We start from the raw sequence: 19823 nt of genomic DNA, 5'->3' as shown, positions 1-19823 counted from the left end.
CTATCCTTCTCAAACTATTCCAAAAAATTCGAGAGAAGACTCTCTAACTCATTTTATGAGGCCAGTATTATCCTAATTCCAAAGATACTACAACGAAAAAAAATTATAGGTCAATATCCCTGATTAACATAGATACTAATATCCTCAATGAAATATTAGAATACAAGATCCAGTTATCCATTAACAAGACCACACACTATAATCAAAAGAAATTTACTTCAGGGATACAAAGTTGGTACAGCATACGCAGATCAAAGTGAAAAGACATAAACAAAATGAAAGATTAAAAACCACATGATCCGACATAACCTGAAGGGACATCAAAGAATGCAGCAATTCTAAGCATTTTCTAGGATATGGAAGGCAAGGTAACGAAACAAGCCATGCCCTGGGTTAACTATCCACACTCCAAGAACTGAGTCAAACCTTGAAAAAAAAAACTGAAGCAGAGAGACAAGATGGCGCTGGAGTAGGCGGACGTACCAACTTCCACCTCCCAGAACCAGAGTGGATTACAAACTAATTTTAAGAACTATCATCTGGAAAAACCAACTTTGGACTAAACTAAGAGGACTCTTCAACCAAGGAACACTGAAGAAGCCACACCAAGACTGGTAGGAAAAGCGGAAACGCGGAGAGGGCTGCCCAGCTCCCCAGAGCGAACGGCAGCAGGGAGAGACTCGTGTGGCGGGAAGTGAGTTTAGCAGAGAGGGGAGGGTCTTGAGCCCCAGGAACAAAGTCCAAGTCTGCAGACCCAGAGCCTAGAAGAGGCGTAAGGACGGTATTTAGCTGGAAACAAGTCAGGATACTGTTTGTGAGAAAGAGTCTGATTTCTCAGACCCAGGATCCTTTTTAAAGGGACCGCGCAGAACATCTCTCTCACAACCACTCACCCGGGGCTCCTGGGGATGGGGAGAGAGGAGAGGACCAGAGTAACAGGAAGAGAGTGTAATCTAGGAGGCACAGGGAGAAACATTTTGGGAGATAGCCACCCTAACCCCTGGGATGAGTCAGCTGAAGTGAATATTTCCCCTGAAAACAGCAATACCAGCAAAGGGAAGCAGGAGAGCAGCCAAACAAGCTCCCCCGCGACATTCAGAGCAGAGTTGCACAGAAGCAGGGAGCTTTTGGGTCTACAGTAGTGAGTCTTGGGGCCCACGCGGCTGAGGGCTTGCCGGAGGGCGGGTGGCAGCGGGAGACAAAAGCACGGTTCTGCTCACAGGGGTGGAAGCCAGCTGGCCACCACTGGGCTCAGGTGTGAGCTCAATCTTGCCCGGCTGGGGGCGTGCAAAAGCAGTCAACGGCAGCCTGTAATCCCGGGAGAAGGGCGGGAACCCCGGAAAGGGTGGAGACCAGCCCCTGAACAAGGGCACAGGAGCACAGTCTTGCCCCACCCGTGCAACCCAGGCTTTTGGTCTGACTTGGTAGCCGGCTCCTCCCGCAGGGGTGGAGCCAAAAGCCCAGAAGAGGCGGAGTTCCGCTACTGAGCTGAGCTTGGGCATGCAGTACTGCCCGGTGGTAGAGACAAGGCTAGCAGCTGTTCCTCGAGCAGGCTCCTCCTGCAAAGGCAGGGTGAAAGCCCGGAAACAGGCGGAGACCCGCAGCTGAGCAAAGGTGCTCGCCAGTGCCCTCAGGACCGAGCATAACGTCACACACGGGGGCAGGGCAAAGGCCAAGTAACAAGGATAAAAACAAATTCAAAGTGAAAGGCTGGAAAACAATACTCCAAGCAAATAACATCCAAAAAAAAGCAGGTGTAGCAATACTCATATCGGATAATGCTGACTACAAGACAGGAAAAGTACTTAGAGACAAAAATGGCCATTTCATAATGGCTAAGGGGACACTGAATCAAGAAGACATAACAATTCTTAATATATATGCACCAAACCAAGGAGCACCAAAATATATAAGACAGCTACTTATTGATCTTAAAACAAAAACTGACAAAAATACAATCATACTTGGAGACCTCAATACACCGCTGACGGCTCTAGATCGGTCATCCAAACAGAGAATCAACAAAGACATAGTGGCCTTAAACAAAACACTAGAGCACCTGGATATGATAGACATCTACAGGACATTTCATCCCAAAGTGACTGAGTATACATTTTTCTCCAGTGTACATGGATCATTCTCAAGAATTGACCATATGTTGGGCCACAAAAACAATATCAGCAAATTCAGAAAAATTGAAGTTGTACCAAGCATATTTTCTGATCATAAAGCCTTGAAACTAGAATTCAACTGCAAAAAAGAGGAAAAAAATCCCACAAAAATGTGGAAACTAAACAACATACTTTTAAAAAATGAATGGGTCAAAGAAGAAATAAGTGCAGAGATCAAAAGATATATACAGACTAATGAAAATGACAATACGACATATCAGAATCTATGGGATGCAGCAAAAGCAGTGATAAGAGGGAAGTTCATATCGCTTCAGGCATATATGAACAAACAAGAGAGAGCCCAAGTGAACCACTTAACTTCCCACCTTAAGGAACTAGAAAAAGAAGAACAAAGACAACCCAAAACCAGCCGAAGAAAGGAGATAATAAAAATCAGAGCAGAAATAAATGAATTAGAGAACAGAAAAACTATAGAAAAAATTAATAGAACAAGGAGCTGGTTCTTTGAAAAGATCAACAAAATTGACAAACCCTTGGCAAGACTTACCAAGGAAAAAAGAGAAAGAACTCATATAAACAAAATCCAAAATGAAAGAGGAGAAATCACCACGGACACCGCAGATATACAAAGAATTACCTAGAAGAAATGGATAAATTCCTAGAAAAATACAACCTTCCTAGACTGAGTCAAGAAGAAGCAGAAAGCCTAAACAGACCTATCAGTAGAGAAGAAATAGAAAAAACCATTAAAAACCTCCCCAAAAATAAAAGTCCAGGCCCTGACGGCTATACCAGTGAATTTTATCAAACATTCAAAGAAGACTTGGTTCCTATTCTACTCAAAGTCTTCCAAAAAATTGAAGAAGAAGCAATACTTCCAAACACATTTTATGAGGCCAACATAACCCTCATACCAAAACCAGGCAAGGATGGCACAAAAAAAGAAAACTACAGACCAATATCTCTAATGAATACAGATGCTAAAATACTAAACAAAATACTAGCAAATCGAATACAACAACATATTAAAAAAATAATACATCATGATCAAGTAGGATTCATCCCAGAATCTCAAGGATGGTTCAACATACGTAAAACGGTTAATGTAATACACCATATCAACAAAACAAAGAACAAAAACCACATGATCTTATCAATAGACGCAGAAAAGGCTTTCGATAAAATACAACACAATTTTATGTTTAAGACTCTCAACAAAATGGGTATAGAAGGAAAATATCTCAACATGATAAAGGCCATATATGATAAACCATCAGCTAACATCATATTAAATGGCACTAAACTGAAGGCTTTCCCCCTTAAATCAGGAACAAGACAGGGTTGTCCACTCTCTCCACTCTTATTTAATGTGGTACTAGAGGTTCTAGCCAGAGCAATCAGACAAGACAAAGAAATAAAAGGCATCCACATCGGAAAAGAAGAAGTAAAGGTATCACTTTTTGCAGATGATATGATCCTATACATCGAAAACCCCAAAGAATCCACAAAAAGACTACTAGAAACAATAAGCCAATACAGTAAGGTCGCAGGATACAAAATTAACATACAGAAGTCAATAGCCTTTCTATATGCCAACAATGAAACAACTGAGAAGGAACTCAAAAGAATAATCCCCTTCACGATTGCAACAAAAAAAATAAAATACTTAGGAATAAACATAACAAAGAATGTAAAGGACTTATATAATGAAAACTATAAACCATTGTTAAGGGAAATCGAAAAAGATATAATGAGATGGAAGAATATACCTTGTTCTTGGCTAGGAAGAATAAATATAATCAAGATGGCTATATTACCCAAAGCAATATACAAATTTAATGCAATTCCCATCAAAATTCCAATGACATTTTTTAAAGAAATAGAGCAAAAAATCATCAGATTTATATGGAACTATAAAAAACCCCGAATAGCCAAAGCAATCCTAAAGAAAAAGAATGAAGCTGGGGGCATAACAATACCTGACTTCAAACTCTATTATAGGGCCACGACAATCAAAACAGCATGGTATTGGCAGAAAAATAGACACTCAGACCAATGGAACAGAATAGAAAGTCCAGAAATAAAACCACATATATATAGTCAAATAATTTTTGATAAAGGGGCCAACAACACACAATGGAGAAAAGAAAGCCTCTTCAATAAATGGTGCTGGGAAAACTGGAAAGCCACATGCAAAAGAATGAAACTGGACTACAGTCTCTCCCCCTGTACAAAAATTAACTCAAAATGGATCAAAGATCTAAACATAAGACCTGAAACAATTAAGTACATAGAAGAAGACATAGGTACTCAACTCATGGACCTGGGTTTTAAAGAGCATTTTATGAATTTGACTCCAATGGCAAGAGAAGTGAAGGCAAAAATTAATGAATGGGACTACATCAGACTAAGAAGTTTTTGCTCAGCAAGGGAAACTGATAAAATAAACAGAAAGCCAACTAAATGGGAAATGATATTTTCAAACAACAGCTCAGATAAGGGCCTAATATCCAAAATATACAAAGAACTCATAAAACTCAACAACAAACAAACAAACAATCCAATAAAAAAATGGGAAGAGGATATGAATAGACACTTCTCCCAGGAAGAAATACAAATGGCCAACCGATACATGAAAAGATGCTCATCTTCTTTAGCTATTAGAGAAATGCAAATCAAAACGGCAATGAGATACCACCTCACACCTGTTCGATTAGCTGTTATTAGCAAGTCAGGTAATAGCAAATGTTGGAGAGGCTGTGGAGAAAAAGGAACCCTCATACACTGTTGGTGGGAATGTAAAGTAGTACAACCATTATGGAAGAAAGTATGGTGGTTCCTCAAAAAACTGAAAATAGAACTACCTTATGACCCAGCAATCCCTCTACTGGGTATATATCCCCAAAACTCAGAAACATTGATACGTAAAGACACATGCAGCCCCATGTTTATTGCAGCATTGTTCACAGTGGCCAGGACATGGAAACAACCAAAAAGCCCATCAATAGATGACTGGATAAAGAAGATGTGGCACATATACACTATGGAATACTACTCAGCCATAAGAAATGATGACATCGGAACATTTACAGCAAAATGGTGGGATCTTGATAACATGATACGAAGCGAAATAAGTAAATCAGAAAAAAACAGGAACTGTATTATTCCATACGTAGGTGGGACATAATAGTGAAACTAAGAGACATTGATAAGAGTGTGGTGGTTACGGGGGGGAGGGGGGAATGGGAGAGGGATAGGGGGTGGGAGGGGCACAAAGGAAACAAGACAGAAGGTGACAGAGGACAATCTGACTTTGGGTGGTGGGTATGCAACATAATTGAACGACAAGATAACCTGGACTTGTTATCTTTGAATATATGTATCCTGATTTATTGATGTCACCCCATTAAAAAAAAAAAAAAAAAAAAAAAAAAGGAAGAGGAAAGAAGAAATAAAAGCATCCAAATTGGAAAGGAAGAAGCAAAACTGTCATTATCTATAGATAACATGATACCGCATATGGAGGATTCTATCACAACGTTACTAAAACTAATAAATAAAATTCAGTAAAATAGGAGGATACAAAATAAATATCTAGAAATTAGTTGCATTTTATACACCAATAATGAACTATCAGAACAGGAAACTAAGAGACAATCCCATTCACAATTGCTTCAAAAAGTATAAAATATCTAAAAATCAATTTAACCAAGGATGTATAAGACCTGTACTCAAAAAATTGTACGGCATTGGAAAAAAAATTGAAGATACAAATAAGTGGAAGCATATACTAAGTTCATGATCAGGAAGAATTAACATCATTAAAATTTTCATACTAACTTAAGCAATCTATAGATTCAATACAATTCCTATTAAAATATCAATAACATATTTCGCAAAACTTGAACCAATATTCTAATAATTTATATGGACCACAAAAGATCCCAAACCACCACAACAATCTTGAGAAAACAGAACTTGGAGAAATCATGCCATCTGATATCAGACTATACTAAAAGGTCACAGTAATCAAAAAGCATGGTACTAGAATAAAAACAGACATATGGATTAATGGGACAGAATAGACAACCTAGAAATAAATCCATACCTTTCCATCTATTCATATTGACAAAGGAGGCAAAAACACACAATGAGGTAAAGATAGTCTTATTCAATAAATGGGGTTGGAATAACTGGACAGACATGTGCAAAAAAATAAAACTAGGCCACCTTCTTACAGCATATACAAGAAGAATAAACTCAAAATGGATTGAAAACTTAAATGTTAGAAATCTTAGAAGAAAACATAGGCAATAAAATCTGAACATTTCTTGGTAGATTTTATTTATTCATTTTTATAGAGAGAGAGAAAGAGAGAGAGAGAGAAAAGAGAGGAGCAGAAAGTATCAAGTTCCACATGTGCCTGGACTAGGCAAGCCCAGGGTTTCAAACCAGTGACACATCAGTGATCCATGTCAATGCTTTATTCACTGTGCCACGAAACACAGGTCAGGCTGAACACTTTTTATAGCGATATTATTTTTGGATAAAATTTGTTGGGCAAAGGAAATAAAAGAAAAAATAAAACACATAGGACTACTTCAAACTAAAAAGGTTTTGTACAGCAAAGGAAACCATCAACAACAAAATTAAAAGACAATCCATAGAATGGGAATATATTCACCAAAGACAAATCTGATAAGGAGTTAATACCCAAAATTTACAAAGAACTTCTAAAACTTAACACCAAAAAAATAAACAATGCAATTAAAAAATGGGCAAAGAAACTGAATAGACACTTCTCCAAAGGACATACAGATGGCCAACAGGCATATGAAAAGATGCTCAATCTCACTAATCATCAGAGAAATGAAAATTAAAACCACAATGAGATATCAACTCACACCTGTCAGAATGGCTATCTTCAATAAATCAATAAGCAACAAGTGTTGGTGAGGATGTGGAGAAAAGGAATACCTGTGCACTGTTGGTGAGAATGCAGATTGGTGCAGCCACTGTAGAAAGCAGTATGGAGTTACCTCAAAAAATTAAAAATGGAACTGCCTCATGACCCAGTAATCACACTTCTGAGAATATATCTGAAGAAGCCCAAAACATTAATTCTAAAGAATATATAAACCCCTATATTCATTGCAGTGTTTCTTACAATAGCCAAGATTCAGAAGCAGCCGACATGCCCATCTATGCTACATCTACACAATGGAATACTATTCAGTCTTAAGAATAGGAAATCTTACCCTTTGTGATAGCACAGATGGGCCTGGAGAGCGTTATATTAAGTGAAATAAGCCAGTTAGTGAAAGACAAGTACCGTATTATTTCACTGATATGTGGACTGAACAACATAAACCAGGGGTCTCAAACTCAACTCAGCATGTGGGCCGCAGAGCAAGATCACAGCCGTTTGGCGGGCCGCACTAGGTCTACAAAAGGCAACTGTTACGCAACACTTTTCTCACTGCAGTTGAAAACAAAAAAAAATCAGTACAAGCACAATCGTACATGCAGTTTACTCAGTGTCACAAAACGACCAGAAACTGTAGTTCGCATCACAACTGCTGTTAACTAAGCTAATATCTAGCTAGGATGCTAGAGAAATGAAAAATACAAGTAGGCCCCTAGGCTTACTTAATTTTATCCAAAATATTTTGAACTTCGTGGATTAGTCTGCGGGCCGCACAAAATTGTTCGGCGGGCCACATGTGGCCCGCGGGCCGCGAGTTTGAGACCCCTGACATAAACTAACAAAATAGAAATGGACTCAAAGATAGAAAATAGACAACTCTTAGAGGGGAGTGGGGTTGCTGGGTTGGGTGAAAAAGGTGAAAGGATTAAACAAAGCATACAAAAGAAAGAAAAAACCTCATAGACAAACACAACAGTATGATTACCAGAGAAAGGAGATGAGGGAAGGCAGAAGAGGGTATGGGAGGATAATGATGGAAGGAGACTTGACTTGGGGTGGTCAACACACAATACAATATACAGATGATGTGTTATAAAATTGTACACCTGAAACCTGTACTTTTATTAACCAATGTCACCCCATTAAATATAATAAAAAAGAAAAAAGGAAATGTTAACAATCTACACTAATCAATACAGATTTGTAAGTTTGGAAATTAAAAATAGAGGTTTGCTTTTCTCAAATTTTTGCGAGTCAATATGTGAAATGATGCTCTTTCGAAAGCACTGTGGCTTAGTCTAGGTGTGGGGAGGTGTGTGTGTTATGTGTGCGCAGAACAAGCATTAGCACAGACAGCCAAGATTATTCAATAACAAGCTAGGCAAACTGGGAAGTTATTTAACTTTTCTGACCTTTCATATCCTACTTACAAAATAGAGCTCAAACAGTACAAAGTTTGTAAAATTGCTGTGAGCATTAACGGATATTATGTATCTAAAGTACAGTGTGTCCGTAAAGTCATGGTGCACTTTTGACCGGTCACAGGAAAGCAACAAAAGATGATAGAGATGTGAAATCTGCACCAAATAAAAGGAAAACCCTCCCAGTTTCTATAGGATGATGTGGCAGCATATGCGCATGCTCAGATGATGACTTAACACCATGTATACAGTGGAGCAGCCCACGGCCATGCCAGTCGAGATGTGGACGGTACAGAGGAAAGTTCAGTGTGTTCTGTGGCCCACTAAATTTGAATCTATGACCAAAGTGCAACGTGAATATTGGCACATTTATAACGAAGCACCACCACGTAGGAATAACATTACTCGGTGGGATAAGCAGTTGAAGGAAACCGGCAGTTTGGTGGAGAAACCCCGTTCTGGTAGGCCATCAGTCAGTGACGAGTCTGTAGAGGCTATACGGGATAGCTACCTAAGGAGCCCTACAAAAGCTGTGCGTGAGCCCACATTGAACTGCACTGAATAGGTATGAAACTAGGAGAGTTTTCCTTTTATTTGGTGCAGATTTCACATTTCTATCATCTTTTGTTGCTTTCCTGTGACCGGTCAAAAGTGCACCATGACTTTACGAACACACTGTACTTGGTATAGTTTTGGTTATGTGTCTGGCACATAGTAAATGATTAATAAATGCCATTAACTTTATCACAAATCTCATTTCCTAAGTTTGCTTTACAATCCTTTTGAAATTCTCTTAACCCAATTACAAAACTGAGACTATCCTCATATTTTCTAACTGAATAATGAAACAAAACTTTCGTTAACAGAGTAGTTATTTTATCCCTTATAGTGGAGATTCTAGTTCTATCATAAAATTGAATGCTAAGTCACATACCTTATGGCCAGACCAGCTTAAGAATTAGGAATAGGAGACAGTAAACTTTTTTCCTTTTGAATTAGTATCTTGAACTGTTATTATAAGATAGCATAGATGAATGTAAGAGTCACTTGAAAGAAACATGTAGTGATGACAAAAAAAGTTCTTAAAAGGCTAAATGGGAACATAAATATATGAAAAATAAACCAGCCAAAAATGTGGCCACATTTATAAGAATGAAATGTGTGAGGCATAAGATCAATAAGCAAGAAAGAGGTAAAAAAAAAAGCTGATACGGTCTGTATTTTCATAGCTTAAGAAGGAAATAAACTATTTTACAAAAACAAAAGCTTAGATTTGTAGGCCAAAAAGATAGTGAGGGAAGAAGGCTGGGATACTGAAGTAAACTTGATTTCAGGGGGAAAAAAGGGTACAAAGACCAAGAAGAAAATAATGAACAAAAAGAATAGATATGGCCTGACCTGTGGTGGCACAGTGGATAAAGCGTCGACCTGGAAATGCTGAGGTTGCCAGTTTCAAACCCTGGGCTTGCCTGGTCAAGGCACATATGGGAGTTGATGCTTCCAGCACCTCCCCTCGTCTCTCTCTGTCTCTCCTCTCTCTCTCTCTCTCTGTCTCTCCCTATCCTCTCTAAAATGAATAAATAAAAAATTTTAAAAAAAAGAATAGATATGAAACCTATATTTTTTAATTTAAAAACCTTTATCAATTTTAGAGAGAGAAGGGTGAAGGGGAGAGAGAGAGAGGGAGGGAGGGAGGGGAGACGGAGGGAAGGAAGGGGGGGGGGAGAGAGAGAGAGAGAGAGAGGAACATCAATCTGTTCCTGTATGTGCCTTGACTGGGGATCAAATCAGCAACCTCTGTGCTTTAGGATGATGCTGTCTAAACTGAGCCGTCTGGCCAGGGTTGAAACCTATTTTTAAGAATGACAGTGAAGAAAGGACAACTGGGAAAGAGGTGGGACTTTATGGTTGTCTCTAGTTTTCACATAACCTTATATCATTATTTTATACTATATGTTTTGAGTTAGATCTGAGCCAGATAGCTTTTATAGTAAAAACATCTGCATCTCTATTATGTTCCTTAGGGACTATTAATAATAGTAGATAATTAGGGCACTCCCACTTATGATATGGGAGGGAAGAAAGATATCACCAGTGAAGCTGCATACTGGAAAGAATGGGGTTTAAAGAATGAACTCTTGGAAGAATCAAAGACCAAGTCAAACATAAAGATGATCTGAAGTAGTAACGAAAGCATGCCAGAAAAACTGGTAAATGTGTAGAAAGTGAGAATTCTGGAAAAAACTGTACTTATTCAGAAAAGTCAGAAAATGTTGAAGAAAAAAACGACTTTAAGAAAGTATTCAGGGTACAGTGGATCTGTGGATAAAAGATATATGCTATGAGTAAGGTTAACTATTTTCTGTCATATGAGCAAAATATCAAGCCTTTTCTCCTTAGATCACAAAAATGGATTCAAAAAATCTACTTACTATTTAGAAAACATAACGAAAATTATTTCAGAGGAATTCAACTGACATTTCTATTTTAATAGTCTACTACTGGATTCAAGGGTCCATTTCAACTTGTTAAGGACAAATAGCTTTGAATAGATTTGCTTTAAAAACACCTTTATGTTGTAGCCTGACCAGGTGGTGGTGCATTGGCTAGAGTGTCGGCCTGGAATGCTGAGGACCCAGGTTCAAAACCCTGAGGTAGCCGATTTGAGCACAGACTTACCCTCTTGGTGCTGGGTTGACAGGGTTGCTGGCAGGATCATGTCTATGATCCCATGCTTGCTCACTTGAAACTGAAGGCCACTGGCTTGAGCAAGAGGTCATTGGCTAAGCGGAAGCCCCCCAGTCAAGGCACATATAAGAGAGCAATCAATGAACAACTAAGGTGCCACAACTCTAAGTTGATGCTTCTCATCTCTCTCTTGTCCTGTCTGTCCCTGTCTGTCTCTCTCTCTCTCTCTAAAAAAATTAATCAATAAAAACATCTTTACTTTGTAAATAAATATGAAACCTTAACAAATAACACCAGCAAAACAATAAACTATATGAATATTTTTACTCTGAGTTTTCAACTTTGTGTGTGATTAAAAATTAAGTTTCTAAGTAATATTTAAATCATGAACTGGGTATATAAGAAGTGTTTTTAAAGTTGAGTTTGAAATTACAATTTCACATAATTAAAAAATTAGTCCATCCCGGGTTCGATTCCCGGCCAGGGCACACAGGAGAAGCGCCCATTTGCTTCTCCACCCCTCCGCCGCGCTTTCCTCTCTGTCTCTCTCGTCCCCTCCCGCAGCCAAGGCTCCATTGGAGCAAAGATGGCCCGGGCGCTGGGGATGGCTCTGTGGCCTCTGCCCCAGGCGCTAGAGTGGCTCTGGTCGCAACATGGCGACGCCCAGGATGGGCAGAGCATCGCCCCCTGGTGGGCAGAGCGTCGCCCCTAGTGGGCGTGCCGGGTGGATCCCGGTCGGGCGCATGCGGGAGTCTGTCTGACTGTCTCTCCCTGTTTCCAGCTTCAGAAAAATGAAAGAAAAAAAAAAAAAAAATTAGTCCATAAAAATCTACTTAAATAAACTTATTTGATATAAGTACTCATAGCATCAGTTTAAATTTATGAGCCACAGGATCAGAAAGCTAAATTATATCAATTCAAAGGAGGATTAGAGACAAATCCCCCCTTCTGGCACTGGGAAGCACCAAGCAAACCTCTAAAAAATGCAAGGTTTTATTTTTGGTATCCCCGTTTTCTGTTCCTTTCCTCTGGCTGCCTAGCATTCTTGACCCAAAGCTACCCAAGGCTCACATGCTGATATTAGTTCTACATGTACATCCCATTAGCACTTCCCTAGCCATACACAGCACCCTGTCTTATTCTGCTTTAAAATTCTTAAATGGTTGCTTATGTATTTCAGATTAAAATATAACTAAGCATGGAATACAAAAGGGTATTCACCTGTCTCACGTTGTCTAGCTTCATCTTTTACCTTTACCCCTACCCAAATATCCTTTAATTCCAGGCAAACTGAGGTAACTGTCATCCCAAATAAGCCATTCTCTCATTTGTCTTGATACTGGCATGATACTGTAATATAATACATAAATATTTTGGTTTTCATCCATGGTTCTGAAAACCAAGCTGGTTCATGCTGTTAACTGCTTTTTTGTGCTTTACTTCTGAACCCAAAATCTCTCTAGAAAAACAGGATTCAACAGAATTGTGATGATGAAAATACTCTTTTTTTTTCTGAAGCTGGAAACGGAGAGAGACAGTCAGACAGACTCCCGCATGCGCCCGACCGGAATCCACCCGGCACGATGCTCTGCCCACCAGGGGGCGATGCTCTGCCCCTCCGGGGGGTCGCTCTGCCGCGACCAGAGCCACTCTAGCGCCTGGGGCAGAGGCCAAGGAGCCATCCCCAGCACCCAGGCCATCTTTGCTCCAATGGAGCCTCGGCTGCGGGAAAGGAAGAGAGAGACAGAGAGGAAGGAGGGGGGGGGGGTGGAGAAGCAAATGGGCGCTTCTCCTATGTGCCCTGGCCGGGAATCGAACCCGGGTCCCCCGCACGCCAGGCCGACGCTCTACCGCTGAGCCAACCGGCCAGGACCGAAAATATTCTTTATCTGTGCTGTTCAATGCGGTAGTCACTAGCCACATGGAGCTACTATGCCCCTAAAATATGGCTACTGTGATTGAAGAAAAGAATTTTACATTTTATTTAATTTAAACAGCCACAAATGACTAACAGCTACAACAATGTGTAGCTTTTGTTTTTTCCTCCCTACAAAAAGGTATCCTTGTGAGTGGGGTGTAAGGTTGAGAGGGAGGAGATTCACTTTTAGCTAACCTAGACTTTTCTGTTTAAGAACTGAAATCCATAGGAAAACCTGGGGATTTTTCTAATATTCTTGCAATCTCAGCAGCTATACATTAAAAAAAGATGTTTGCTTTATTTTATCAACTATTTCTGGGCATTCTGTAAAAGAAGGATTTTCAGATATATGATCTGCCAGATGGCTGGCAAAGGAAGCTAACTCTATTCTACATTTCTATAGAAGCAAATTATGAAAACAGTATGACACCTATGTGTTAAAATTACAAAATGAAAAATTACAAATATTAAGAATATTAATTTTCTACAGACTAAAAGCAAGCCTGTGGTTCTCATTTACATTTGTTTCTCTGTATCAAATATTTTAAATGACTAATAAAAAAAATCAATGTTCAAAGCACTAAAAAAAAAATCATTGGAAACGGTGACAAAATAATAAAGTCTTTTACTAAAGATAATTTATGTATTTTAAATTAAGAACAGATACCTGTATTATTCTTACCTCTGAATTAATAACTTTAATCAGGAAGAAAATGTGATATACCGTCTTGGTTAACAAAGAAAGTTGACGACACCTTTCTAGGTATATATGTACTGATGGTTCCACTCTCTGCTGTAATTTACTCCAAAAGAGAGTGAGTTCCCTAATAAAAAAAAAAAAAAAAGCACAAAAAATAAGTTGGAGCAGTAATCTAATCATGGACTACATCAGTGCAGTCATTACATTTGAAATTAACATTGGTTATAGATTTCAATTCTACACGTATAATTAAGTTTGAAATAAAAAATACAGATCTCACTTTTCTAAAGACTAAATAAAACCAGGGTAAATTTATCACTTTATTGATTATATTTTTCAATTTCAGACAGAAAGCATGGACTTTTACTAGGAAAGTACCTGACATTTAAACAATATATACAATTTATAGTAACTTTGAGCCACATATGAAATAAGAAGAGTGCAAAATATGTGTGTATATATAAAATGCTCTGATGGTATACTGGTTTTTTACAATCATTTAATTTTATCTTCTAACAAATTTAAAACTAATATATTTAAATTGGTCAATTACATTTAAAATTTCAAATAAATTATTAGGTAAATGTTAAGAATCAATGATGACACAGAACTCAGAAGAAAATAACTAACCTATGTGACAGCAATGAAACAATAATAGAAAATTTGAAAAATGAACTTTGAAATGTATATCAAATGCAATTATAATACAATGTATTTTCATAGAAAAAATCTTATAGAAGTTGTCAATTTTTCTCCCTTTTACCTATTGTACTATTTCTCTTCTGTCTGCCACAGTTAATCTCCCTTGCTTCAACATTTTTACCATTTACTCTCCTCAATACAGGCCAAACTATTAGTATTTCCTGCTTTCACTCCTAGAAATTTTGATATTTTCACCATCCACTTGAATAATTTGTTCATTTCTGGATTTTAAGCTATATAAAGACTTCAAAATGTGTCTCTCTAGTCTTTACCACTTTCACCTCTAGTTCTTTGTAACTTTTCTATTTCAACCTCTTCTGAAACCTGAAACTTAATGTATAAAAAAAATGATATACATTCTTTCCAGTTCATCATCTTTCTAATTTAATGCATCATTATCACTGACCCTATGATTCTCTGCTTTTTATTATCAAGACTGCTGTTACCTTATGTATCTTTCACTATATCCTACATCCATAAAGAAGCCTTCATAACTTACCAGCTGGACTATTTACTGGCTTTCTAGTGGATTTCCCTGTCTCAACTCAACTTCTTATATTGCCATCCCGCTCCCCCTAATTCGGTCCTCACCATTCAATGCCCAATCATCCTCAACTACTTGTCTTAAACAATGTTTCTTAAACATACACTTCTATTTTGCTCTCCTTCTACCTAAGAGCTTAAAATGAGTATGCTTTTGCTTTTCACATATAATCTTAGATGACTTTTAAAACCAATATAATACATTAATTTCTTAGTCATTACTGATACTTGTTATAGAAAATTTACTTGTCTTCAATAAATACACATTATTTATTCTCCCTTTAGAATCTTCTACCTTTTATATTAATTCAATTGCATATATAATTTTTCCTTCATAATATAGCACAATTGTTCAAAAAATCCATTATAATTGTATACTTCATTATTCTTTGATTACACTACCATTTATTTAGCTTGTTTGTCCTATACTCATTTGTATGCCATGTATCACTTGGTTAAACATTCTTAAATGTCAGATATTATAAACTAAATTTTCCTTTTAGTTTGCATAATAACAGAAACAACAATGAAAATAAATGACTGACCATATAAATGGTTAGTTTTAGCTAACATAGTCTAAAATAAAGGTTTTTGAGTTAACAGAAGTGAACATCTATCTCTATTAGCTGTATCCCCCCATCCACCCACCCAAAAGACTATATAACAAGATTTTCCCACTTGGAAATTTACCATACAAAGAAGTGTGTATTGTAAAAGTTAGTGAAGTAGAACGATCTTTCATAGAAAGAAAATAAACCATATTTCCATACATAAATAATAGTTACATAAGAGTTAAAAGTGTGTAACCTTCAGAGGAAAAATAATACACCCTTTCAATCATAAGGTGCCTACATATCTGAAGAATTTTTTATTGTGGCATTAGACAAAATAAACCTTTCATCTTCCAACATTTACAAATTTCCTGATCATTATGTGACCATTACTGGTATATTAAGCAGTGTGTGGTCCTTAATACAAAAAGTTTTTGAAGTTATAAAATGAACTACTTAATAATCATTTTAAATAGCATATTAATATCTAAAAATAAGCTTTTTTCTTGCTAAAACAAGATTTAAAAAAGTATGTTCGTAAGCTATCTGAATTCTCATGACTTATCTTGTGTTCTTATTTAACAAATGTTTCTTTACAAAAGAAAATCAACTCACCAAGCACAATACATTTCTCCTTGTTGGAGCTGACGTGACAAAAATGCAGTACACAGAACAAGAGCACTTTTTTCATCACCTTCAGATTCTAAGTTACATATCATTTCTAGTGCATCTTTGCAATCAACTTCTGAAATCTATAGAAAAAGGATATAGAAATATGTCATAAAATGGTTTAATCTTCAGATAGTAATATACTTCAAATTTTTCATTAAATATTTACAGATCATTTACACCAGTAAAACTTCATAAGTCAAGCACTATCAATTCATAATTTGCCATTACCAGGCTGCAGTTTAAAGAAACAATCATTCTTCAAGCCAGAGAACCAACTATTTTCAAGAACTTTACAAGCATGCATTTATATGTAAATAATTAGTGCTAACTATAAGCACCCTACCTATTAAATCATGTCTATGATACTGAATAAGAAAAGCTACAGTACTTATATTTTCCCCCTTTATCCAAAAGATTTAAAAAGCATTAGAATTAGCAGAAAGATAAAGAAAGGTATAATGGCAATAGACTAATAAATAGTATCCATTCATCTGAGGGAAAAAAAGCGTAGTATGTTTAAAACACTTTTTTTTTTTTTCATTTTTCTGAAGCTGGAAACAGGGAGAGACAGTCAGACAGACTCCCGCATGCGCCCGACCGGGATCCACCCGGCACGCCCACCAGGGGCGAAGCTCTGCCCACCAGGGGGCGATGCTCTGCCCATCCTGGGCGTCGCCATGTTGCGACCAGAGCCACTCTAGTGCCTGAGGCAGAGGCCACAGAGCCATCCCCAGCGCCCGGGCCATCTTTGCTCCAATGGAGCCTTGGCTGTGGGAGGGGAAGAGAGAGACAGAGAGGAAAGCGCGGCGGAGGGGTGGAGAAGCAAATTGGCGCTTCTCCTGTGTGCCCTGGCCGGGAATCGAACCCGGGTCCTCCGCACGCTAGGCCGACGCTCTACCGCTGAGCCAACCGGCCAGGGCTAAAACACTTTTAAACAGTTTTAAATTAAGCTCACTTCAGTTTTCTATAAATCTCCAGTACTTTTCATATAAAATTGTTCCATCTCAAAGCTTGCTAACAGTCATGCAAGCAAAGGTATAATAACCTAGATGGTGGCAACTTGCTTCATTTAATTACGCACTTACATCTATTACTTCTTAAAAAATTAAAATTGCAATAAAATGAACTAAATTTACCTACAATCTCCACATGAATTTGCTTTGATACAAGGATGTAACAGATAGCATACAATCACAAACCAATGGTGTTTCACAGACTAGAAAGATTAATTCCAACATGGTACAACTGATAAATGGCAAAAAGAATTGGAGACCAATACAGACTATCAGCACCCGTGTACAAGAGGTAATCACACCCCTCCTTATTGATCTTCTATCTCTCCCACCCATTTTTGAGTATGTGTGTTGCGTGTGTGTAAAACAGGGGTCCCCAAACTACAGCCCGCGGGCCGCATGCCGCCCTCTGAGGCCATTTATCCGGCCCTGCCGCACTTCCGGAAGGGGCTCCTCTTTCATTGGTGGTCAGTGAGAGGAGCATAGTTCCCATTGAAATACTGGTCAGTTTGTTGATTTAAATTTACTTGTTCTTTATTTTAAATATTGTATTTGTTCCCGTTTTGTTTTCTTACTTTAAAATAAGATATGTGCAGTGTGCATAGGGATTTGTTCATAGTTTTTTTTATAGTCCGGCCCTCCAACGGTCTGAGGGACAGTGAACTGGCCCCCTGTGTAAAAAGTTTGGGGACCCCTGGTGTAAAATGTAATGTGTTTGGGATGGAACAAGTGTCTAACTGGAAATGAGGGTAATCCTGAGGTTGATCTTCGATGATGATGATAAAGTTTGCATGGAGATAGATTCAGAGGTTCCATTTTATACATTAAATTGGGCTAGAAAACTAAGACAAGAAAAAAACCCAATTCTGAGTCTGTGTTGAACAACAATCATTTCTTAAAGCAACTATGGCAGTTAATGGCAGAGTTAAGACTGAAACCTAAGTCTTGAAACTTCCTTGGTGCCTTGTTCTTTCCACTACTTCTCTGTCTGCCTCTTTCTTACAAATGTTACAAAGTTATCCCATTTAACAAATAAACAAAAAAAGGGGGCTAAATATGTATGTGTGTGTACAGTAAATATTTTCAAATGCCTACAATACTAAATGCATTGTCAGACATTATATATTTTTGTATTTTTCTGAAGTGAGAAGCGGGGATGCAGAGACATACTCCCACAAGCGCCCACTGGGATCCACCTGGCAAGCCCACTAGGGGGTGATGCTCTGCCCATCTGGGGTGTCACTCCATTGCAGCCAGAGCCATTCTAGCGCCTGAGGCAGGCCATGGAGGCATCCTCAGCATCCAAGTCAACTTTGCTCCCATGGAGCCTTGGCTGTGGGAGGGGAAGAGAGAGATAGAGAGAAAGGAGAGGGGGAAGGATGGAGAAGCAGATGGGCACTTCTGTGTGCCCTGGCTAGGAATCGAACCCGGGACTTCTACACGCTGGGCCGATGCTGGAACCAGCCAGGCCAGGGTCAGACATTATATATATATTTAATGTCCACTTTCCCACTAAGTATTATCATTAGCATTTTATATATAATGAACATGAAGTTTAAATAAATTATATAATTTGCCAAAGTTACCACAGTGAGTTAAGTGGTAGAATCACAAATCAAGATGTCTGACATTAGAGACCTTATTCTCTTTCCATTTTATCACAGTATCTTTTACTACAAGTTGTACTAATTTTAAACAATTATCTCGGCACACCCATGTAAACAAACGTTAGGAAGTCAACCCATGAGTTGTTGTTTATTTTTACTTTACTTTTTTGTAAGATATTAATAATAACAATCACAGCTACCACTTATTTGTCAGTGCCAGCTTCTTCAGAAATAGCATTGCTAATCAGCACAACAGCTTGCCTGGTAGATTCTACTGCTTCTTTTTAAAGATAAGGTTCAAAGAGGCAGTTACTTGTTCAAAGTCACATGCTTAATTAGCAGCAGTCAAGATTGCAACCTTGGTCTAGCTTCAAAGTCTATGTATTTGCCAGAGTTCTACAGACACAAGCATATTGAGGACCTTTCCTGTTAAATAAAAATTTTCACATGTTTAGGCTTAACTAAAATTCTTATATCTTGAAAGTCTGATTTATTTTGATTCTGATTATTTGTTTTTGTTCTTCTAAAAGTAAGCTATTTTTGCTAAATGCTCAAATGATGCAAAATGTGTTCATTATGTATAAGAAAAAAATTTATTTTTCTAATGATAGCACCTACATTATCTTATGCTTAATAATATAAAACATATTTGTATATCTGTAAGGTAGCCTCTGTATATTTAGTCACAAAAATACAAAATACCAACTGAGACATTTGCTAAATTCAATAATACAGAACACCTCACTTTTTACAGGTATACTAAGACAATTTTTATTGTACACTTGAGAGCCTTGATTAAATCTTCGATTTGCCACTAGATGGCCCCCTTGAAAAAAAATGTGATACTAAAAAGAATGGCAGAGGAAATTAAACTATACAAACTTTCATCAATGGCTGAACAGGTCAAACAAATATAACCCAATGGCCAACAATTATCGTTAAAATCTAA

At 37.8% G+C, this 19823-nt stretch overlaps 1 protein-coding gene across 2 annotated transcripts in view; it reads right to left on the bottom strand.

Annotated features, from left to right (window-relative positions):
- The window catches only part of ZNF292 (zinc finger protein 292), a 131337-nt gene that overhangs the window by 10691 nt on the left and 100823 nt on the right, over positions 1 to 19823 (bottom strand). For both annotated transcript variants that reach the window (XM_066254232.1, XM_066254233.1), the window contains 2 exons: positions 16198 to 16334; positions 13769 to 13910 (listed from right to left, as the gene is read on the bottom strand). In XM_066254232.1, coding sequence (XP_066110329.1) covers positions 13769 to 13910; positions 16198 to 16334 — 279 coding nt within the window. The remainder of the gene's footprint in view (positions 1 to 13768; positions 13911 to 16197; positions 16335 to 19823) is intronic.

This window comes from Saccopteryx bilineata, chromosome 1, assembly GCF_036850765.1.
Source record: "Saccopteryx bilineata isolate mSacBil1 chromosome 1, mSacBil1_pri_phased_curated, whole genome shotgun sequence".
NCBI classification, from domain to species: domain Eukaryota; kingdom Metazoa; phylum Chordata; class Mammalia; order Chiroptera; family Emballonuridae; genus Saccopteryx; species Saccopteryx bilineata.
Note: the sequence above shows the minus strand (reverse complement) of the source record. Positions and strands in the feature narration are given on the sequence as shown.